Source organism: Euprymna scolopes, chromosome 18 (genome assembly GCF_053919585.1).
Source record: "Euprymna scolopes isolate OS-2025 chromosome 18, ASM5391958v1, whole genome shotgun sequence".
In the NCBI taxonomy this organism is placed as follows: domain Eukaryota; kingdom Metazoa; phylum Mollusca; class Cephalopoda; order Sepiida; family Sepiolidae; genus Euprymna; species Euprymna scolopes.
Genome location: NC_136499.1, coordinates 32,808,900 through 32,834,866, shown reverse-complemented (window position 1 = coordinate 32,834,866; position 25,967 = coordinate 32,808,900). Strand labels below are relative to the sequence as shown.

Sequence of the window (25,967 nt, the reverse complement as noted above, 5' to 3'; positions counted from 1 at the left end):
TTTGCATAGCTGTTTAGTTCACCTTTATCCATGCACGAGTTTTATTTAACTCCTTCCCTATCAGGATATTTAAAACACATAAACTTTTAGAGCTGTTCAGTTAAAAAATAAAAATAAAAAAAACAAAACATTAAAAGGATAAAAACTTAAATAAAACAAAAACCTTAATACAGCCATCTTGGTGTTAGTCATGTGTTTGGAGGTTTACAAAATGAATTTATTGAATGTAAATAGCAAACTGAACCTCTCTTTTTATCAGTTTGTATTGGTGAAGTTTCAAATAATGTTTTCAGCACTAAATGCGCGGATTTAATATAAGCATCTTACCGTTACAGAAAGCACCAAACTCCTGATGCAAACAACCTCTACATGTATAAAAATCAGATACGTCATAAGGTGGTGTATATCTGGGGAAGTGCTGCTCAGAGAACTCATTGTTGTCTTGACAGAGTACAAAATCGATTTTGCAATCTAGTTGCAAATAATCTCTTTTTTGCGGCCTCTTTCTCACAGAAACGATATATGTACTTTTCTCTATACTCTATTATTTCCATAGTATGTAGTCAACTAATCTCCATCATTAGTTCCACTTTGTGAAATAATTACAGCAAGGACTCTTCTTTCTAACCCAACTACAATTTTTTTCTTTCTTCCTCTGTGTACCTAAAATCAAATGGGATTTTCATGAACAGTTTCTTTTAACAAATGTCTTAAGAACATATTGCTATGGGATCGCCTCCCTGCAGATTAAAACATTGTCCTCTTCAAGTCCAATGCCAACAAATACATGTTGAGCCATCCTCTTAAATAACAACATTCTGACTATCATTTTCAATCCTCTCATAATATTGTTCACCATTCAACTGACAATTTCATTAATCCTTATTCTTTGGTGACTTTTGGCGTTGGTAAATGGTGGCTCATTAGTATATTTAAAAATATATTGGTTCTGGTTTTCAGGTTACTTAAATTCTCAGACAACCCAAATAAATTTTTCAATATGACTACAGTTGTAAGGACCTAAATGATTAGTCTCTGTATACTTCCCACAAAAGCAAAGTCGGATAAAAGTTTTTAATATGAGTATAATCTAGCTCCTCAAATAAGGGGAATTCTGGATTGAAATTAAAATTGCCTCAGTCTGTCGATTTATCCTGCACAGACCAAGGACAAAACAGATACTACACTTTGAATTATTTATTTCCTATAAAGTAAAATTACAAATTAACAAATAAAGTTGGGTATCAGTGGAAATATTTTGTATATCATACTCTGTGGTGAAACCATTGCAATCGTCACAATACCACATTTACTCTACGGGGCTATTCTGCTAAAAAATATATACAATTTGTTGAAAATATAATTTTAATTACAAATAAGCAATAAAAAAAAAGATTTTATTTTTAAATGTGTAACTTACATTAATATCTTAAATATAAATCTATCGTAATTTTAAAACTAATAATTTTCGGTTTAAGTTATCTCCCTTGAAAATTAATGGACATATTTTAAGAAATGTTTTGGTAATTTATCCTTTTGTTAAATCACTTAAATTAATTACCATTAATATCGATCAAACTATTGCATATATATAGGCAAATAAAATTACAAATGTATAACACCAGACATTAATTTAAAAAAGTTAGGTAAATTAGGCTTACAAATAGCTGTGTTTGAGTCTTTGCTCGCCATTCATTCAGTATTTCAAAAGATTCTCATATTAGTGATATAAATGACACTGAGCTGTTTTGGTGCTAATATAGGTGTGATAAATGAAAAAAAAATCTTATCAATTTACCCACAAATGCATACACTTATTGAAAATTGGGAGTGTGATACTTTGATCTCAGCTCAAAAGCTGAAAAGTATTAAACTTATCTATTTTATTCTTGGATCATTTTTAAGGAGAGATTCTAAACCCCATACATTAACTTTCATTCTTCTTGTTCTAGATTGAGCAACACAGGAAACAAAGGTTTCACATCTGTTCAAAGTATGGGGTGCCTTCAATAAGTTTTCAAACTTTTTTTGGGAGGGGGGGGGGACAAGCATTTAAAGTTGTTATGGACTCTTAAAATTCAATATATTATTGCTATACATCTTATGAGATGATTGACCAATTTTTATGATTTCAGGTTCAAATGAACAGCTATACCAGGAATTGGAATACACTCTACTAAAGCCTGATTATCACAGGTGGTGAATTTAAAAAATGCAATCTGGATGTGAAGACAATTTAGAAGAACGATATGCAATAAAATTCTGTTTTAAACTTGGAAAAAATGCCACAGAAACATAGAATGCTCCAAACTGCTTTTGAACCATCTTGCATGAATTGAGCATCAGTTTTTAAGTGGCATAAGAGATTTAAGGATGGTAGGAAGTCTGTGAGGGATGATGAGCAATGTGGGAGGAGTAAGGAAGTCAGAACACCAGAGTTGTTTGGCCAAATAAAGAATTTCATGGATAAGGACCATCGTGTGTCTATAGAGACAATAAGTGTACAATTTGATGTCAGTGTGGGAACTGTACACACATTTATTCATGAGGAACTGAGGATGTGGAAGGTTTGCACAAAGTTTGTCTCAAAGATGCTCAGTGAAGATCAGAAAGAAAGATGTTATGACAGCAAAGAGATGGTTGAGCTGATCAATTCAGATCCTGCAGTTCAGACTTTGCTCCCTGTGTCTTTTGGTTATTCCCTAAGCTCAAAGAAAATCTTAGAGGCTGTTATGAAACAATTAGGCAGATGAAAGAGGCTATGACAAGGGTCATTGACACGCTCACACAAGAAGATTTCCATGGGGCCTTTCAGAAGTTGTTGGAATGGTACAACAAATGCATTGCAGCCGGAGGAGATTACTTCAAAGGGGATTAGAGTTTCATGTGTGTACTATCAATAAAAGTTCCCATACAAAAAAAAAGGCTGGAAACTTATTTAAGATATCTTGTAGAAAAGTCTTGTTAGTCGTACTTAAGAATAAAATGAAATACCTATGCCCTGAACTTGGAAGTGGTATTTTTATGGAGGTCTTTTAGGGTAGATTGTTTGAGTTGAGAGTTGTAAGGAAATGCGAGATTAGTTTTGTTTGAACTTCACTTGTACATGCACCCGATTTACTTGTGTGTTCAGGTAAAACTGAATGAAATTTGATATATTTGCTAAGCTGTGTTAAATACATTGGCTTAAGGAAGTTTTTTTGCACAAAGCTGCATAGCCGGATTTGAAACATCCAGTTCTGACACCTCACTCTCTGGCATTTCCAACTCTGACTTCTATGGTTTCAAAATGTCTAGATTTTTCTTTTTCTAGTTACAAGGATCCAAGTAAAAATTTAGTGCTATAAGACCATCTCTATTCAATTCTTTTTGTATTTTTTTTTAGTAACTTTCTTATTGTATGTGTATTTGTTTTATTTCTAAGATGAGCAGGTGGTCTAATAGTTACTGACATGAATCAATAAGCAAAGATCAAATCAGGGTTGTGGAGTTAAAAGTTTTAGGTTGAGTCGAACTTGAAAGAAATGCTAGGTATCGAGGGGGGGGGTCTGATTTTTTAATCAGACATCGTTTATAACTAAATATTGTAAGACTTTAAAATAAGGAGTCTGAATTTTTGGAATTCTAGGAGTCCGGGTCAAATGTTAAACCTTCTGACTCCTCAATACTTACTCAAATGTATTTGAATTTATTAAGTTCACATCTACATTAGAAAACATGTGCAAGATAGCAAGGGTTACACTAGAATATTGTATTTATATATGATGTGAACAATTGATGTATATGAGAATTTTATACAGAAAGATATTTGCGATGCTATTGAGAAAAGTTCTAAAGAATAACTGGAAAACAATCCAACCAGGCTAGGAGTCGATAATTTCATGTTGCAAACATTATTTCAAAAGTGCTATCCATCCGAACCTGTAACCAAGACTGTACATACACGCATGTTTTACAAAAATGTACCCTTTTATGAATATTTTCTATGTATTCGAATCCTTAACACACAAATATTGATTGTTCCCCATGAATGAAACAGATCTGTAAAATGTACCAAGATTTTTATTTTGAAACAAATGATCATTAAGATGAATAAAACGTTAGACTTTGGAATAAAGTAAAATTGCTATTATATATATATATATATATATATATATATATATATATATATATATATAATTATCCAACAATCAGCTGGTATGGAAACCTGTGATTATAAGATTTACAAGATATTACTGGCAATAATATTCTATAGGTATTATCCCACCTAAATAAGAATTGCTCGATATACAAGATAGAGCAAATAAATAAAATTTTTAGTCATTCAATGAATTTAAAAATTTATGACGTGAAATATTTGAGTTTCAGATCAAAAGATTTTTATTATTCTATGTAAGACAAAGAATATATTAGAATATACATTTAAATATTTTAAATATTCTAATGTATTCTTTGTCTTACATAGAATAATAAAAATCTTTTGATCTGAAACTCAAATATTTCACGTCATGAATTTTTAAATTCATTGAATGACTAAAAATTTTATATATATATATAATATAATCGCATTAACACATCGGATCACCAAAGTTAAGTGGTGTTCAATCTGGTCAATACCAAATAGATTATTTAAGAATTCTAGGCACTGTACATAGGATGACCGCGACACCTCCCTGCAAAAAATTAATGTTTCATCTTTTCTGACCAGGATGTACATACAGCTAGGGATCACTTTTGAATTTAATATTCCCTAGAAAATTTATCCTTTAGAGGTCAGCTCAACCTGTCCTGAGTGTATTCACACCAGAACAGAATGAAGTGACTTGTGTGTGTATCTCTCTATCTATGTATATATGTGTGTGTGTGTATATATATATATATATATATATATATATATATATGTTGTGTGTGTGTTGAGGTGGAGAGGGCTCCTGTAAGCAATGGTGAAGGCAACCTTTCTAGGAGAAGCAAATCTCTGATTTAAAAAACCATAAAGTGGAAGACCAATACCCGCATTAAGCAGGTCTGCAGTTTAACTTGTTGCTAGCTATCTTGCAGTTGCTTGTTGCTGGATCTCAACATTTTGAACCGAGATAGAGAGACTTAGTTGTCGTACAAAGCTAAGACTCTGTAACATCATCTGTGTATAGATACTTCCTCAAGCATTTGTCTATTAAAATGGTCCTGTGGCGATGGAAGTCATTTTTGGACTCATGTCTGAGGGAGTAGCGCTCGTCTGACAAGACGTTGCAATCATCATCAATCATCATATATATATATAAATCATCATATATATATATAAAACTTTAATGATAATATGGTTAATTAGTGTCTTCAACCTTGAAGATTCCTTAGAAAATCGCCCATATTTTTGGATGTAAATATTTATCATTTTTTTACTTATAAAACAGTAATCTATAGACATGTATGTTTCGAGGTGCTACCTCTCATCAGTGTAATGACTGTTTCTAGGAATCAAACCTTAGATCATCAATATTATTGTTAACTGTTATGCCACAAATTACTGTTTTATAAGTAAGATAATAAATAAATATATATGGTCTAAGGTTTGATTCCTAGAAACATTAAAACTACGCTAATGAGAGGTAGCCTCTCTAAACATACATGCCTGTAGATTACTGTTTTATAAGTAAAATAATGATAAATATTTACATCCAAAAATATGGGCGATTTCCTAAGGAAAAAGATCTTCAAGGCTAATTAACCGTATTATCGTTAAAAAAAAAAATCAACAAAAAAACTACATAAGTTTAAAAGCGATAAAAAATAAATAAATAAAATAAAAAATAGTACATAATGTGATCTAGGATTCGTGCCATAATGGTTAATGCATTAGACTGTTTTTTCTTCTATATGAACACCTAAAATATGGATGTGTTTTATCAGTCTCATGAGATTGTATTTTATTAAAGCTATGATTGAAATATTTCCAATAAATGTGTAGCTTTGATATATTTATATAAATAAAACTATTATATAGAAATAGCTCTAGTTATTATTGAGCACTATTATTATATAAACAGATTCTTGAAATTTGGTACCCACGCACACTACTAAAGCTCTGAAGATCCGCAATGGACAATATCATAAATGTCACAAAATCCATTAAGAGATGAGAGGACGTTTTATTTACTAACTAACCATGATCCAGAGGTTTATGTGGCATCTAGATGAACATTGAGACCCTCGAGTGCCTGTGGATCTTTCTTAACATCGTGCACACTTTACCTGTTGCTTTAGGGAGGAAGGACAGATCTCATAAATACGAGAGACGAATGGCGTAAGAGACGGAGAATGAGCAGATAATAATTAAATGATTATTATCAAGAAATATTTTTTTCTTGCAAATGAATGACAACAAAACAAACTTGATTGGAGTTTTTTTTTTTTTTTTTTTTTTCTCAAAAGTTACCAAAACTTACCAATCATCATTTATGGATATTATCATACGTATCCTCAAACTCTTAGTATTAGCCATAATTTGGAATTTCCACATATTGGTCCAACGAGTCAGAGATGGTTTAGTATAATAGTGCTACACTAACAATAATAGTAAAAAGTAAGTGGATTTCTTTCAAATTGTTTGATATTTATCCTTTATTAATACTTATTATTGTTATATTGCATTTCATATTAAAGTTATGTCACCTTGTTTGACTTTATTAATTCGATTTACTACTATTTCAATCTTATTTTTAAAAAGGATTTATAGAAAAAAGTAGCAATTAGTCTTATTGTTTTGTTTCTCCTCAAATCGAATCTGTTCTGGCCATTTTTAATGCATTTGACAAACTTAGATAAGTGAAAACTTAAGTCTTGTCAAAGATTCCGTCCATTAACTCCGATTATGTAATTTATAATGACATCTCTAAAACTCTACAACTTTTAACAATTTATTTTTACATCGAAAGTAGTTTCACTGCATTTTCCATAAAATTTTGATGAAAATTCATGTATTGCATGTCTAATTTGACCAATTCTTAAAAATAATACTTTTTACCATTTCCAAGTAGAAAAAAACTGTAAGCAAGAGATCAGAACACACACACACACACACACACACACACACACACACACACACACACACACTAGCACTTAAGCCCGGCTTTTCTTGGGCCTTATGTACTGTTCATAACTTTATGTGCATATGTATATGTATAGATACATATTAAAAAGTTTGACTCCTGTCCAGGTAACCTACACCTAAAATTTCAAGTGTTTAAACCCAAAATTGGTGGAGGAGTTTAGTAGAGTTTGCAATGGTCAACTCTTTCAACTTTGACCTCTTAGCAGCCAAATTCCCCCCCCAAACTGATTAAAAAGCTTGCTGCATGTCTGAATACACTTTATGTAAAATTTCAAATGTTTAAACCCAAAATTGGCTGAATAGTTTGCTAGTGACTGCAAAGGTAAAATCTTTTGAACTTTGACCCCTTGGCAGCCAAATTTTCGGCAAAAAAACGATTAAAAAGCTTGCCCTATGTCTGAATACACTTTGTCAAATTTCAGATGTTTAGAGTAATTTGGTAGACCGCAGAGATCAAACTTTTTAAAAATTTGACCCCAACCTCTTAACTTTTATTGTTTTGGGCTCAAATCAAATTAAAAAGTTTGATCCATGTCCAAGTAACCTACATCTAAAATTTCAAGTGTTTAGACCAAAAATTTGCAGAGGAGTTTGGTAGAGTTTTCAAAGGTCAAATTATAGAACTTTGACCCCTTGACAGCTAAATTTCTTGCTGAAAACTGATTAAAAAGATTTTCCCAAATCTCGATACTCCTTATGTCGAATCTCTAGTTTGTAGACTGAAAATTGACAGAGTAATTTGGTAGGGAAATGTACACTCAATTTCGCTTATATATAATGGCATGTGTTCTTCAGAAGTATCTGATGTATTCTCAGCTTCCTTTGTTTAATTCATTGATTAAGTGGTTTCAAATTCGCTGTTATGTCATTGTAATACAGCTTGTTATTCCAGTAGCTTCTTTCTAAGAACTGCTGTTTTCCTCCTATATATAACCTTGACCTTTTCATAACTAAGGTCAATAGATATCTCTCATATTTTCATTCTTGCTAGCTCTCTTACATCAAGTTACTTGATGCCTTGTCTGGAACGATTTCCATATATATATATATATATATATATATATATATATATATATAAGGGTTGTTCCAAAAGTAAGGTTTCCACTTTTTTTTTTTTTTTTTTAATTCAAAAAGTTGAAAAACTATGAAGGAACGTGTGGTACCATTAACACGAGTCACTTCTTGGGCCCCAGAATTTATTTTTCTACATAGTCACCGCCATTCTTAATGCACTTTTGCCAGAAATTCAATGACGCCTCTCTGCTTTTGATGCATGTCAATGACAAGAGTTTCTTTCTTAGTCTCACGCCATTAATATCTGCAACAGAGAGATAAAACTTCAGGTCATTAATGCATAACTTCAGTCATCATAACAATGCAATTTTCAATCCCCTATGATCCCTTCAGGTGGAATAAAAATAGGCATTATTTTTAGAACTTTTAGAAGTGTATGTGATATATATGGCTACTTCATTTAATCACATAAATTAATATACGAAAGTAGAGATTTATGCGTAATAAGTATTTACTTCAACAGTGCTCAATACATATGTAGAGCTAGTTAGTAAGTTATAAAATATATATGGCGATTAAGCTACACAGAATGTTCCGCGTTTCATCCACGCTAGGATATGCATTAGCCTAATGAATCCTAGCATTGATGAAACGCGGAATATTCTGTGTAGCTTAATCGCCATATATATTTCATAACTATATATATACAGCTTTTAATTATGAAGTTATACTCATCAACAGTACAGGTGAGAAAGTGATTATATATATATATATATATATATATATAATCACTTTCTCAGTGATTATATATATATATATATATATATATATATATATATAATCACTTTCTCACCTGTACTGTTGATGAGTATAACTTCATAGCTGCATGAACAAAAACTTTCATTTCAAGACTTAGTCAGACTAAAACTTCTCTTTTTGATTACACATTTCCATTGGAACATGACCGTTATTTTCATTCCCTCTGCAGTATTTACTTAGAGTACAACAAAGGAATTAATAGAATTAACTTTTGCACTTTCATCACTGATTAATTTATCTTTTACATTCGTTTGCAGCAAAACAGTAATAATGGCATCAGAATTGTTTTACAATAATACCTAGACCATTTAAAATATTTTTTTGCACACATAATACCTGCGGGTCTAGTATAGTTAACATGCAAGAGAGATACAAACATAGAAATAGAGAATTAGTTTCAATGATTTTTAATTATACCTCTCATACCCTAACAGCGGATTGGCCTTTTATGCTTAACTTTACATTAGAGGTAAATGTCAGTTTCGTAGCTTAGGGATAAAGGTTATGAGTTTAAACTTCCACTATAGTGAAAAAAAGTTTTAGTCTGGTTTTGTTATATACACACACATTTATAATCACTTTAGTCTATATTGATTACTTTTATTAATTAATATTACATACATACATTATTTTTAATAAGATTTATGTTATTACTACTAATAATAATGAAATTCATAATAGGTAATAATATAATTATTATTACTATTTTATTAAAAGATTACATTAAAAGAACTATTTTTTGTAGGTTTATTTATAAATTTATGACTTAAAACAAATTCTACAGCCTTTATGTGACTTATATTAGTTTTTTTTAGTATGCTTATATGATGTCCAGAATCAAAGCAGAAGTTCGTTAAGTTTCATAATTCTTCTAAACAATAATGGCATATGGATATTTTTTTTCTTTTTAATCAAAATCTCTCCAAACAAAACATGAAGCCACTTGATGTAAAGAGCTAAAAAAATATACCATTTCAAGGTAAAAAAATTAGCCAACTAGAAGTGTTAGATGGATAACACAGCAATTCTTCCCATTTGGTCACAAACATTGCTCATAGAATGTGAGGACTAAAGGACAAAATAAGGAAAGCAAGAGTTATAAGGTTGCCAAAAATAAACCAAAAGTCCTCTCTCTACTCTACTTGCTAGTTATAAATAAATATGGGGTTCAATGATCGAACCAGTTGTTTCTTCGGTTCCCCAATTTTCCTGAGCAGCACAAATATATTTTTAAAACAATGTGGTAAATTTCAGTTTATAGTTGAGTATTATCTAATTTTATTTTTTTGAGTATAGAGTGGAACGATAAAATTGTCGCCCTAGAAAAGACATGATACTGTTCCCATTTGATGAAAACCGGTTTTTTTTTTGGTTTTTTTTGTTGCAGACCATTTTATTAGTCAGTTGTGTACAAATCCCTAGAGTAATAGGAGCCTTCTGTCATATCTGAAAGTGACACAATGTTCAATGAGCGAGATCGGAGATGTGCCACTGTACAACTCATGCTCTCTACTGATCCAAATTATAACAGGACCATTGCCAGTAACCTCAAAATGCAAATATGGACTGTTCAACTCTTGAGAGTACAGCTCAACGCATCAGACGCACCTTTGGAGATGGTGGAGCAGAAACCCAAGGTCAGGGACACTGCCGGGAAGACCCCCCCCCCTAAATCAGGGACACTGCCGGGAAGACCCCCCCCCCCCCAAAAAAAAAAAAAAAAATTTGAAAAGGTTCAGGCAATCATTGATGAAACCCCCAGTGACCTATTAGGCAAGCTTCCAGAAATTTAGGCATTTCATATGCAACTGTGAATGCATGTGTAAAGGAAGACTTGAAGTTTACGTCCTACAGATGTCAGACAAGCCAGATCTTGACTGAGAAGACAAAGAACTTCAGGTTAATCAAGTCCGTCAGTTTAATCAACAAACTGATGCAGCCTAAGAAGCCAAACATGCTCTGGTTCTTTTTCGATGAAAAGAGCTTCTGCCAGGAGCAGGTGCACAGCAGCCAGAACCATTGCTGGATTGCCACTAATAACAGGGACATGCCCAGAGTGATGAAAACAAAGTTTCCAGTCACAATTATGGTCTTTGGTATGGTTTCAAGTGAGAGCCACATAATACCACCTCACCTCTTCGAAGTTGGCTTGAAAGTCAACACCAAAGTGTATCTGGATGTGCTGAACAGTGTGGTGATCCCCTGGTGCACTCAGGTGGCCACTGGCAGACCCTGGGTATGACAGTAGGACTTGACGCCGGCCCACAAGTCCCAAGAGAACCAGGCTTGACTTCAGGAGCGCCAAAACTTTGTACCTTTCTCTCACTACCCCTCTCCATCCTTCCCCGACCTGAACCCACTGGACTACTTTGTTCATACGTCGAGAACATCACCAACATGACCTCCTAAAGCCAGCCTGATCGCTTGTGGAAAAGGCATGCTTGCAGTTCTGGACCTGTATCGAGGCGGTGATTGAGGCTGATGGCAGCTACATTGAATAGATGTCAGCTCTACTACATAATCAAGTTAGCTGAATTGATTTTTTTTCAATAAAAGTTTTAAAGTAAAGCTGTAGCGTTGTTTACTTTATGGCGACAATTTTATCGTTCCACACTTTATTATATAATTTTTTTTTTTTTTTATAAGAAAGTAAATATTTATATCTGATTATAAATTTATCCTTTTTATTTAAGTTTATGCAGTCATGCATTTCTTTAAATACAGTTCATGATTTTAAATATATTAGTGCTTGCTTTAATATTTCTCAATGTAATAATTTAATATAATTTTTTTCCTTTCCACATATATATATACACACACACACACACTTCATAATCTAGTATTATTTATATACATGTTTTTAACACAAAACGAAATATAATTTTGTGTAATCACCTTTTATAATAGTAAAGTAAAAATAGATTGACAATATTTTTAAAATGATAGCTTATTTTTATGGAAATGTCTGTTACAGTTATTTATAAGAATGATATTAAAATTATAGTTGTATATAAAATATGCAAACAGTTATAAACACAAAGAAAATAGTAATATTATTTTATGTGATATATACAGCAGTAGATAATGACAATTGTAATAATGAAAAAAAAGATACATTTATGATCTCCAAAAATTCAATTGAAGTGTAGCTATAGTTTTACTAAGATAACATTCTTTTTGTAAATTTATGACTTAAACACAATTTTTACAACATTTATGCGATTTACATTAGATTTTTTTATATAATTTATATGATGCTGAGAGTTAAGTCTTTTTTTTTTTGTTCTACAATGTTCATAGGCAACGATGGGGTATGGATCTTTGTTTTTTTTTTTTTTTCTTAATGGAAACCACTCCAGTCAAAGTATTAAGCCACTTGATGTAAGGAGCTAAAAATGTAAATCCTATTTCAAGGTCAAAAACTAGTTAGTAACGAAGGATCTAAATTGTATGTATTTTCTAGTGAAACAGTACAAAATTTTTAAGCAATGTTAATAGCAATGTAAACCTATTTTTTTTTTTTTTTTACCGCAGAAAAATGTTTTATGTGGACCATATGTTAGTGTCAATAAAACAAGGCCAATAGCCATTAGTCGCATGCTCTCGTGTAATGAATGAATGCGTGAATGTAGGATTGGCATGAAATTCTTAAAGATAAACTAAAATGACCGAAAAATGGTCTGAAATGACTTAAATAAATAAAAAGTAAATGACTTAGAATGACTTTAATGACCTTAAGAATGACTTGAATGCTTAAAAAATAACTGGAATCCTTCAAAAACAACTTGAATGATCTGGAGAATGACTTGAATGGCTTTGAGACTGACTGGTTAGAAAGTGGGTGATCATTTTACATTAAATTAATACAGAAAAGTGATCCCCCACTTTATATCACAAAGTTACACACATAAGTACAGCATGTAGTAAGAACACTTTGATCTTCATATTTAATTTATTCCGTTTAAAGAAAGAATTACAATTAAAAGCTAAGAACAGCATCTATTAACAACGGACCTTTGATCTTAACTAAAAAGGCCAAGCACAAAAGTGTTACGGACTGACTGACTGACAGAGTAACTTATAGAGTCGCCTGCACGTGACTAAAAAATTTCATAAATTGAATCAAATATTTTTCTAAAATAAAGTTGTTTCTTCCTTTACAATTACTTTTTCTTTCTAAATATTTTCCATTTTTTATCCTTATCTTCTATCTATATAAATAATATGAACTCATTTTTTCCCGTTGGATTTTGACATTAATAGGATTAAAAATCAAGATATTTCATGCAAATATAATATGCACAAACGGCAGAACAATATCTGAGGTGTGTTATAGGCTTATTATTTCTCAAATTCCTCGATAATCTTAGATTTCTATACTTTTTTCTGCTGAGAAGTCACAGCCAAAATCGGTTAAGATCAATGGAAGTGGTAAAATATTTTCTCTCTAAAAAATTCCTCCTCCCCCTGCCACCACTTAACACCGTTTGGGGATCGTTCACAAGGAACAGTTGAGAAGAGAACACCGGTTTGGCTTCGTAGTTCTTTCATGTGAAGTTATTTAAAATCACTAAACTAAGCTGCAGTGCTCTGTGGCGTAGTGGTTAGCGTGCTGGACAATTCACATTATATTTTCACGTTCGCGCCGACCTACCGTAGTCGTTTTTTTTTTTTTTTTTTTTTTTTTTTTTTCCTAAACAACTGGAATGGACTTTTCTTGGTGGCCGAACTGTTAACGTTGCAGATGTTTTTTTTTTTTTTTTTTTTTTTTTTTTTCACACTTTATTTTCCTACTTTTACTCATGACTCCGGGTTTGATCCTTCCTACTTACCTACCATAACATTTTTAACCCCCCCCCATCCCGGAAACAAACACTCGGGCAACGCCGGGTACCCCCGCTAGTGGATAATATACAAGTAAATACAGATTTATTATTTTGCCACCTAATTTGCATGTTTGTTAGCGTCTACAAAAACTTGTTTAAGTTGATGGCAACACTGCAAAAAGAGGTCAGCATATCTCTAAATGCTTAAAGACATTAAGAAATATTAATGGGTGAATCAACAGAGTCAGAAGAGTAAGAGATACATTGAAAGCTGGGTGACTTGTTCAATTAATTTAAAAATGGCCACTAATTAGAACAATTAAAACAGAAAATTTATCAAACTGGAGTATTTTTTTGTATGTATTGTGTATGATTTCAGTACATACTAAAATATCTAGGGGAACAAACATTGATTAACTTCATAATTGATCAGTGTAAATTTGTTTTGACTTTTTTTTTTAATTTAAAACGTCTTTAAAAAGACTGGAATATTTTCAGAATCTGGTTTGAATATTTGTAAATCTGTTGAGGGTGTATTAACTATAATAAACATTAATTTCTGTATGTGTATATATAAATGTGTGTGTTTATATATAAATGTGTGTACCACACTTTTGCTAATCATTTGTCTACATTTGGACTATTAAACATTGTGCAAGAGTAAAACTTTGTTCACAGAAAGATCCAAAGTAGAGAAATTTTGTTTTGTATTAATAAGCTCTATACAACGTTGTTATATATTTGAAAGGCTATTTTTTTCAGCTACTTTATGCTTTATTGCAGGCATACAAAGATGTCCGTTTATAGTAATGAAAACGGCTATGATCCTTATACTAGTATATACCTTTCAAAAATGACATAAAAATATACTGCTCTGGTGTTGTACTCCCTATTTACCTATATATATTAATAAAATATTTATACAAAATCATAGAATTATGTCAGTAATTAAATTTTTTACATAAATTACTGTATTTTCTGACATAATATATTATAGTGGAGGGTTTCTTTTTAAATTCAGTTCAGGCACAGGATAAGTCTAAGGTGCTTGGATGACTTGCTATTTGCTTTCTTGCTTTTTCTCACCACTTGAAATGATTTCATCCTGGACAACGATGCTTCCGTTCAGTCTCGAAGACAAAGGATATCCCCTGTAAGGGCAGTTACGCATGTAATTGTGTGGCAGAGATTGCGCAATTTCCAACCACACCTCTCCTGAATCAACACTGTTTGAGTCCAGTGGCAAGGACAAGTTCAGGATGCCTGGAAACAATGCTGAGATAAGCAGAGAGCACATACAGCACGTGGAAGTCCCAAATGGTCACCCATTTAGTACTGACCAGGTTCACTGGTGCTTAACTTCGGTGATCCAGCAGGAACCAGTGTGTCAATGTGATTATGTCATACATCCTGGACAGGGGTTTAGAAAAAGACACGTTTTACTCTTTTACATAACAGGATGAAATCACACACACATAAATAAACATACATAGAGGATTGCAATTTTATTGTCATAATTAAGAATGTGACCAAAATATATATTTTTGGTACATTCTTTGTCTATGTAAAGTCTTTGAAAAGATGCTACAACAACAGTTTCGATCTTTTCTCATGCCATCCTTCAATAAAAATTGTTTCTCTTCAAAATTAATCAATCTTGCGGCCAAGAGGTATGTTTTCATCCGAATTCTGAAGTTGCAAAGTACAAAATTGTGATCTTGACTTAATGTAATGCAGCATTTTTTATGCTTTAAAATCATTCGCCATTGATATGAGTGTGGCAAATTGTCCAACCCTGCTGGAAAATTCCTTTATAGAAACGTTGTGTAGGAATTACTAGTGAATTTTCTTTCCTATAGAAATCGCTACTAGACAAAGTATGAAGCCACTTGATATAAAGAGCTAAAAAAAATATATAAATACTATTACACGGTCAAAAGCTAGCCAATGATAAGTATTCAATGTTGACCTATAAAACAGCAATTCTTCCCCCTTTTTACACTCTAAAAGGTCCAAAGAGTTCATTTTGTATGCTGTCAGTTTAAAAGATAACACCACTGCCTCCTTCTTGACATTGAATGTAAGATTCAAAGAAATACTGAAACTTTCACCCATCTACCAGGGCCAATGAGTGTAGCTCTGGCCTTCCATGAAAAGAACCTCTAAGGAGTTAGTCTTCATATGTTTCTATGCTGATGCTATACACTTTTCTTTGTAGCTCTATCTACTTAGGTGCTTCCAACAACTTTGCTTCTACTACAATCAGTATCAATCTAAATCCAAGAATTTGGCAAGTGGTATTGCACTTTCAAATTCTTGTTGATACTTAAAAAAAAAATAAAAAAATAAAAAAAATAAAAATTTAGCATTTCCGGTTTTGTTCAAGATACATGGAAGATTTTAAAATGTGTAAAAATATGATTTTTGTTGAACATTGAGAGTGAAATGTTAGCAACTACAAAGATATCTGCTGCTTAACTGGAAATCTTGCCTCAGGTAGAACCTCGCAAATGTTGGGTATCTTGGCCTGTTATAGGTATGGCCTTGATCTCAACAAGTACATAGCCTGTGTAATCCGACATACATTAACTGTACATAAAATTATCACATCTCAGATGATTTACTTTTCCGGCTCATTATTTTAAACTATATTTTCACTTTATGTAAAACTTGTAAAGGAATTTATTTATGGGTTTTCTTTTCGCCCACAAGCACACGTTTGAGAAAGCTTTAAACTAGAGCAAGTTCAAATATCCTAGTGAACTTGTAAAACAACATTACTTTTTATTCACCTTCTGATGCACTTATTTCTCTACTTAGACTTATATTTTAGTCATATGTTAAAAACAAGGAAAAGTTATAGCCTGTTGACTTAGAATGAGTGTTTAATGCCAAATTGATGGTTGAATATGGTTAAATCTGTGCTCATTTTAGCATTAAATACTCATCCTTATTAATTCTTAACTGTGTATGGAGTGAATACCATATAACTCATTTCACTTCACTTTTTTATAACAAAGGTTCGTACAAAATTTCAGCTGAATCAACCCAGTAGTTAAAAAAAAAAAAAAAAAAAGAAAAAAAGTGGAACAGACAGACTAAGAAAAATATAAGAGAATATAAATTTCTATAAATGGACAATCACTTACCAAGGCCAAAAAACACTTGCGGATATGGATTAATTGAGATGGAACAATTGTCGGTTTAGAGATGAAAAACCTTTTGAGTTGTACAGAATGACTAATGGATTGAACTAAATTTGAATACTTATGAGAGCGGTTCATGATAGGAATCTGTTGACAAGGAAGTTGAATACCACCATGTTATAATCTGCAAGGAAGCAGTCCTGTGATAATGTGTTCCACAAATAGTGAAGATTTTGCTACGCAACTCTGTTTGTGGAAATTCTGCCTTACATTAGGCTCGTGGAGAAAAAAAGTAAAACTTTTTTTTTTTTTTCGTTGTGATAGTCACAGCAAGAACTTGTTTTGTATCTTACAAAAAGAAACCAGAAATTGGAGATCAGTTGAACACCTTCCATGGAAATAGCAATCGAGTAGAGAGAGAGAGTAGCTATGTATCTATTATGAGAAAGGGGCAATATGGAACAGATGAAATTGTGTCAAATTATTGAATGCGATGTGATTGTACTATTCAGTGAAAAAAAAAATGTGCATCTTAGTTATTGCTACACAAGTTTTAATTGACTCTTATTGTTGAGTATCATTCATTTGTTTCGTATGAAGTGGATGATTACTGTTGCATTCGTTTCCCTGATATCTTTCTGGTTATCTTTCTTTTTAGAAAGATATCTGGTACTTACGAGAAGGACCATGTGAAGCTTGCCAACATCCCCTAAGTGAAAGTGTTTCTGTGGAATGAACTGAATTCGAACTTGGCACACCCAGATTGTCAGTTCATGTGATACTCTTAGCCACCGTCAGCTCCCTGATCCTATTGTATCCATGGGTATTCTTCAATTATTATATAATGTTTTGCAATCTATTATTATACTAAATGTGAGTTTATCAACTTATGTTTCCATAAGGTTTTAATTACACAAAATACATGTCAAAATATACCTTAAATCTGGGAGCTGTAATTTATAATTAATTGAATAAGTCACTTATCTCTCACTTAGCTATCGACGTTATTTCACTCACTCTCACTCTGTTGATTCAACCACTGTAAGATTTCTTAATGTCTCTGAGCATTAAGAAATCTTAGTGGCTTCTTTCTTTTTTTTTTTTTTTCATTGTCATAATTCTAATTTACATACTTGTGTCTGTACACACCACAAATGCATTTAAATTAGTTGGCAAAATTATTTTTGCTTCTATATAAAAATAATAATGAATAATAATACTTTGATATCTATTACTAGTGGTAATTCAGTCTCTGTTTGAAACCGAAACTATACTATTACTATCTTTGTCATGCTCAATTCAGGGACCTAAGATAGTGTAGTATCTAATCTGTTGTCATGAGACTATCCTTCCAGACATTACCTCTCCTTTTGGAGTGACATGTTCTTTAGTCATGATACCATCCTTCCAGTCATTACCTTCTCCTTGGTGGGATGAGTTCGTATATATATATATATATATATATATATATATGTCTGTTCATTATATATACTAAACAGAATTATGTGACCAGAGGTAGCCTGTTGTTGCTCATCACATTAATAATAATATAGAAGTGACGAGACTTAGTTTTGTTATGTAAGAAGAATGTTTTAACAAATGCCACAGTTTAATTTTTTTTTAATGAAATCGAACTAATAGTGTGGATGACCCAGCTAGTCACAAGTACGTTTTAGTATTTAAAACTTATCAACGATGTCTATAATGGCTGAGAAATTGAAATAAAATGGCTGCATTACATTTCATGTGAATCTGGTAAATTTCCCCAAGACATTCCTTGCTTCCTGAGACTGTTTTCTGAAATGTTATTTTGGTCCCACAGATGTTCTTAGGTAACACACGTGTTTCAAGGCTGAGCACATATTGTTTTAGGCTAATGAATGTTTAACCATCAGAATAGTTCTATACAATTTCAAGTTATATAAAAATACAATGATGGCATTTGTGCAATTGAAAATGTCAGATACAATGAGTAAAAATATGCCCAATACCAAGAAACTGATTTAACCCATCAAATTCCCGAGTTAAGTTTTTTTTTTTTTTAATTATTTTTATTTTTTATTTTTTTTACTAGTCTGGGTGCCTGACGTTGCCCGGGTGTTTGAAGGTGTGTGTTGAGCAAAAAAAAAAAAAAAAAAAGAGTGGGGGGTTGCTAGCGCAGCAAGAATTAAAAAAAAAAAAAAAAAATAGGATAATAACCACACTCATTGTTGCTTAACTTTGGTAATCTACATAAAGCATTTTATATTTCCGAGTAGTTACCCATCTGATAATGACCAAACTTATTGATGCTTAACTTTGGTAATCTACATGTTTTATTTTATTTAGAAAGCGAAATATTGATCCTCTTATAAATAAGACACTGGATACATGTAATATATTTTAGAAATCAAGAATCTGTACATTTAAGATCAAATTTAAACATTATGGTAAGGAGCAAAACAGTTCATGCAAAGGTTATGTTGCACTGTTGGCAATGAGTTAGTGGCTTACTATTGCAAGATTCATTTATATAAGTTTATACATACAAATAGAATTTTAACAAATTTCACAATTTTTAAGAAGGTTCAAGCAACTCAGATGTTGAGTATAGATGAATTTTACCCCCCCTTTTTTTTTTTAAAGTAATTATGCTGTAAACAATATATCTTACAAATTTTAAAAAGAAATTAGTGTCCTATTTGTGAGACCTAATGAGTTTAACTCATCTTTTTTTTTCTTAATCTTTAGAAAAAATATTTCATTGCTTTATATACAAAATTAAAAGAAAATGGAATTAATTTCACTTAACATCTAGTATATAAAGTAGAGTCAGTCTCTTTTATTGTTTGTTTGTTGTTGATAGCTTTCTTCATACAAAACTAGTATTTAATTCTAGTTTATCAGCTTTCCTTGTGGATTGTTGGCGCATGTTAAGAATAAAATGTAATTCAATTTAATTCTTCCAGTAAATACTTTGTCCAGATCAGATGTATTTTCAAATGGTAGCCATTAAAAGAAAGAGAAAGGGAGATATATAACTACATATTTATCCATACAGAATTGCTTCCCTCTGATTGGAATAAACTAATTATTGTTACCTATTCTACTTACTAGGTCTTTTAATAGACTGTAGTAATGATGGGTATTATTCAATTATAACAAAGTTTTGTAGTATGTTATTATATTCAAGCCAAGTATTGTTTCTCTAAGGGTTTTTTTTTTCCTAATACAAAATACATGTTAAAATATACTTCTGGGACTGAGTTATATTTTTAAAAAATTTCAATTTTTTAATTAACCATCATCATTTTATAATTAACTGAACAAGTCACCAGTTTCTTTTAGTTGTGTATGTATTTCTCTTGTTTTCTCTCTTTTTTTTTCCAATGAAATGAATGTTTCTGTGGGAAATTATGGAAAGAGTGATTCTTTTTTATTTAGTTTTTTTTTTTTCAGCATAATATTTTAGAAAAAAATAATAAAACAGCATAGTTTAAAAAAATGAAAAAAACAAAACAAATTGCAAGTAAATACACTATCGGCCAACACCAGATAAGGAAAGGCTAATTTGGTTTATTTCATTTGTTATTTGTCAAACAACAAAATTGATTAATCTAAGAAAATAAAGAATAGTACAATTAAATAAACTGAATTCATGTCTTCTGAAACAAGAGTATCAATAAAAAAAATTCCATTTTTTTTTTTTCTTAACATCAAATTTAAAGATTTTCTTCTAAACACGTTTTACAGATAAATATAAACTTACATTATTGATAGTATTATTTAGTTAATTTAAATTTATTTAATACTTATGCCCCCCCCCTAAAAAATGATGAAAAAAATATGCTTGCATTAAGGTTTATATAAAATTAGAGAATTATGTCAGCAATTTATTCTTTCATATACACCTTTTTCAGATTACCTGAAGAAAAGGGCAGCTTGTCGAAGACTTTATTTACAGTGGAGGATTTTTTTCTGAATTCATTTCAAACACTAGAAGTTGTCTGACTAATTATTTGCTTTCTTAATTCACCTCACTTTATCTGGAGGCTAGAAGAAAAAAGTACATTTTTATTCATTTTTGTGTGATGGGACAGGCATGTTATAACTATATAACAATATACAAATACAGTGATCTTTATTATAGTGATAAATGTAGCTTATCAATTAGTTTTTTTTTCTGTTACTGTATTATATTGTCACATAGTGTATTGAGATATGAATCATAGTGTAATCTGCATCATTTTGTACCTAATTAAAATGTTATTTGAAGTGTTTTTGGTGTTATTGCTTTGAAATCAATTTTGTATTTTGGTTTGTTTTCAATTAATATTCAGTTGTTTTATATTTCTTCTTTTGGGTGGAACTATGCTAGGAGCTATTTTTCCTCATATCTGCATTTGGAGATTAGTGTTTTTTAATATTATCTTACTATGCAGCTCCTTAATTATCCTAAACTCCCAAAATGTAAGAACCGTGGTCTTTTTCTTTGCGTGACTGTATCGGCTCTAGCACCAGTGACAGCCAAAGTTCTGTTTTACAATTAGTATTCAATGATAGTAAAAACATAGACACCTAATAAAAGTACACACTGATATGCATTGTGTATTCGACTTGTTGAACATGTGTGTCGTAACCTTGTTGCTAGGATTCACATCTGAGGATTTTTTTTTTTTTTTTTTTTAATTCTTTTCCTTGTAATGTTTTACATATGATTCCACATTAATTTCTAAAGTCTATTTTCAAATCACTAATGTTTAAGTTTTTAAGTTTGTTTAACCATATTTATTGAGAAGGGAGGATATATCAGAATATGAAATCAAATAAAACTTTGGGAATTATTTGGAGTTATCAATGCCAAAATGTATGATACCCAAACCTGCACTAAAGTGTATATTTGTGAAAGAAAACGGCCTTTATGGTTATTTTGTCATTGTTTACTTAAATCCTGGAAAATTGTACATTATATTATTATAGACTATCCTTTTTTTTTTTTTTTTTTACTTTTTTGTGTAAAAAAAAAAAAAAAAAAAAGAAGAGTTCTGATTGATATTTTTTTTATTTTTTGCAGATGGCAAAATCCTCTGAAATGAATGCTGCTGTTAAACAGAAAGACTTGAAGACTGAAAGGAAAATTGAGGTAAGCTCTACAGACATCATTTTATCACTTTATTTGACTTTTCCATCTGGAATTAGTAAAGGAAAAGTCGAAAACACTAAAATTTAAATTATTCAGACAATTATTTTCATCTTGAATGTTTTTCTCATAACGTTTATGTGAATGTAAACTTTGGTGCAACTTTTTTGGACTTGAGAATCTTTATGTTAAACTAAAACCAATACGGAATTTCGAACTGAAACTTTATTCAATTCATGGGGATGGATTATTCTTGTTTCATCAGTCATTATTGAGTGAAAGTGTTAATGAAGTTTTATATTATTCTTAGTTATTATTAACTAAATCCATGGCATAACAATTAAATGTGCTGATTACCAGTTTTAAGTAAGTCTTCTAGTGGTTGAAAGTTCAATCCTTACTACAGATGAGAATAACTGAAGAAAGTCGGACATTACATTGGCCAAAACATTGTGAAAATAACAACCAAGATGAGAATACTAGTCCGAATAATATAAGTAATACAGAAATTATACATTTTATCAGTTTACTGTTTTAAATATTTATCTATAGAATTTAAATTTGTAATTTTATATTATACTAGCATGACTTGTGTCTTGACATTGTCAAGGAAATTAGAGGAATCCAAGAAACTTCTTCTTCCAAACTTAAACTTCTTCAGGTACATCTTTTTAAAGTCTGGAATCTTTATGAAATTTCGAACCAGACCCTTTATTTAATGCAGGGAAGGGGGTAGATTGTTCTCATTCCATCAAACATGATCGAGTAGAAGTGTTATAAAATTTTTTTATTTTATTATTAGTATTGCTTGTAGTGAAGAATGAGCATTCAACCTCTAAAAGTCTTTCATGTAAAACTGGTTTTTATTTAACGCCTTTATTTGCTATGCCATCTCCATGTGAAATGAGTCAGAGCAATGCAAATTATCAATTCTCAAAAATTTTGACACAAAACTGCCTTTTTATTTTAAACAGAGCTGCAGATATCTTGAACAATGAATGATTAAACTAATTATTCAAAGTAAATTATATATTCTCTTTAACATTGCAGGAGACGTTGCAAGTCTTTCTTTACGCCATTCTTATTTTCATTGCAGATGCTAGACTGCCCCCCTCCTTTAAAACATCTACAACAAAAACTTGTACAGCTACAACAACTGTTAATAGTTTTTTTCTCTCTCTCTCTCTCTCTCTCACTAAATCTAAACAAATATTTCATGATCAAAGTTTCTTACCTAGAACTCCCATCTGTCGAGCAAAATACCATGGAGATACTTCCTAGTTGACTACAACATGGTTGTTTTCAAGTTCAATGTAAACAAATTCTGATTAAGCTGTTCTATTAAATAATCAAATTCTACCCGACCCTACCATAAATAACCAATCCTCAGGTTTATCTAACTGTCCACCCAGCACTCATTAACCCTTATCCTTGAATGGACTTGATAAGGTGACAACTTAGTAAAAAAAAAAAAAAAAAAAAAAAAAAAGTAAAAATTATAAACTGAACTTAATAATAAACCATGCATTCATATTTTAATGTCCATGAAATAAAATAAAAATCAATTTCTTTTAAATTTCAAAATTCTGTTTGCTGCTTTGAACATTTAACCAAACTCCGTTATGTAATGCTTATATCACTGCTACCCTTGCTATACACATTGCACACGCAAATTAGATTGTCCGATTACAGGTCAAGAGGTCTACTTTTTGAAATTAACATATCGTCTTTTCCTATAACATGACTTGCATTGATAATGTTTGGATTTGGAAACTAGAACTCTTTAGTTTTGAAGTAGCCAAAACTCTTTTTTCTAAAATGGCTAATAATAGTAGATTGAGAAAACAAACTTTCTGCATATTTGGGATTGTATAAAAGAGTAAATCTGTTTTTTAGTTGAACTGTTGTCTGAATTCGGTATTCTCCATTGTTGTTAGCTAATAGCTCGTGTCTCTTCTCACTGAAACAGCCTAACAAAACAACCTTCCCTGTAGTAAACATATGATGTCATCAACTGCATTTACTCACCTTTTTGTCCATGTTTTAATTACATTTGAATGAACTTAATTGCTGTTCTGCACCTATAAAATCAGGGATAAACTATTTTACATATATTCTTCTGTTGTCAACACGTTGACTATAGTCAAATTTATTCAAATTTAGTACTCTTTTTTTTTTTTTTTTTTTTTTTTTTTAAACAGATGACCAGTTGTATTTAATGGGTATCTGGCTGATATTTTACAATTAGAAAAAAATTAATGTAATTTTAATAGAATTATTGAAAAAACATAGTTTTGTTTCAGATTTTTTGAGATGAGAATTAATAAGTAGTTTTATGTACTAATGGGTCACTATTTATCAAAACCCAAAAGCGACTCAATGATAAGAGTTAATGCGTTTGTCAGGTAGATGGAGATCCAACACTAAGGATTGGCAACGATTGTTAAAACTGAACAAAATTTAATTAGGAGGACGGCTCAACAAGAATTAACATTTGACTTGAAAACTTTTAGGCTCATAAGAGTAGTGGTAGATGGACAAAAATCGGAGGCCTGCAATATAAATGCTGGAGTCCCTCAGGGGTCAATCCTGGGCCCAACTCTCTTCCTGATCTACATCAATGACCTCCCTAAACACATACTTAAATCATTCGTTGACATCTATGCTGATGACACGACCATCTACAGCAACACATCAAAGGCTGTAAATGACAAAGTTCTCTCTGATTCTCTCTCCTCTGATCTCGAGCACGTGGTTCAGTGGGGAAAAATGTGGCTGGTTACCTTTAATGCATCCAAAACCAAACTCCTATCCTTACATCATCAACGCTCTGATCCCTATCTGGCATCAATTGTGATGGATGGCTCTCGTCTGGGTGAGGCCCCGTGTTTTGACAAGCTTCTGGGTTTGACCTTTACTCCTGATCTGAAATGGAACACGTATATCAAGTTTGTTGCCCGGGCCACTGGGAAAATGGTAGGATCCTTCTACCGCTCCAGAAGATATCTCACTACTGATGCAATTCTCTATCTATATAAAAGCCAAGTACGTCCAAGGATGGAATACTGTTGCCATATCTGGGCAGGATCTACTAAAAACAGCCTATCCTGCCTTGACATAGTACAAAATAGACTTCGTGGCTTAGTGGGGGATGCCCTTTTCTCTACCCTGCAACCTCTCTCCCACAGAAGAGACGTTGCGAGCCTATCCTTGTTTTATCGTTATTTCCATGGCAGGTTCTCGTCTGAACTCCAATCTCTGGTCCCCCCTCGCCAATCTTTCACGAAAAACACCCGTCTAGCTGAATCCACTGTGAAAAATTTCCCCCACTCTATATCTGTGCCTAAATCAAAACGTGGATTCCATGAACAAAGCTTCTTTCTTAGAACTGCACACCTGTAGAACTCTGTTCCGTCTGCCTGCTTCCCACCTGACTACAACTTGGATGTCTTCAAGTCCAATGTTAACAAATTCCTAATGAACCACCCCCTTAAGTAAACACTTCATCAAATCTCCACACTAACGTAATGTACTTGCAATAACCCTTATCCTTGAGTGGCTTCCGGGCCTTGATAAGTGGTGATCACTGTGTAAAAAAAAAAAAACAAGAAACAACCATGTTGCAATCAGTTGGGAAGCAACTCTATAAAGAAATGTGCACATTTTTAATCGCTGAGTGACAATGAGTATTTTGAAAATAGGTTTGAAAAAGGAAAAAGAAAAAGATTTCTGCTGTTAAACAATGAACGATTTATTAGATGAGCTTATCTATTTATATATATAAAAGCGAAAATGTATGTATGTGTGTTCGCTTTTTCTGTGTGTCAACAAAAGGCTTTTTTCAGAGAAACGGTCGCTCACTTCACAACTTCTTAAAACTTTTTATATCACATATAAATTGTAATATCTCAGTTAACAATGAAGCTCGCCTGTCT

The 25,967-nt window shown here is 31.8% G+C and overlaps 1 protein-coding gene across 10 annotated transcripts in view; it reads left to right on the top strand.

The window, feature by feature from the left end:
* The window catches only part of LOC145297575 (uncharacterized), a 362,397-nt gene that overhangs the window by 207,892 nt on the left and 128,538 nt on the right, over window positions 1-25,967 (top strand). For all 10 annotated transcript variants that reach the window (XM_080143592.1, XM_080143600.1, XM_080143597.1 and 7 more), the window contains one exon: window positions 21,967-22,035. In XM_080143592.1, coding sequence (XP_079999718.1) covers window positions 21,967-22,035 — 69 coding nt within the window. The remainder of the gene's footprint in view (window positions 1-21,966; window positions 22,036-25,967) is intronic.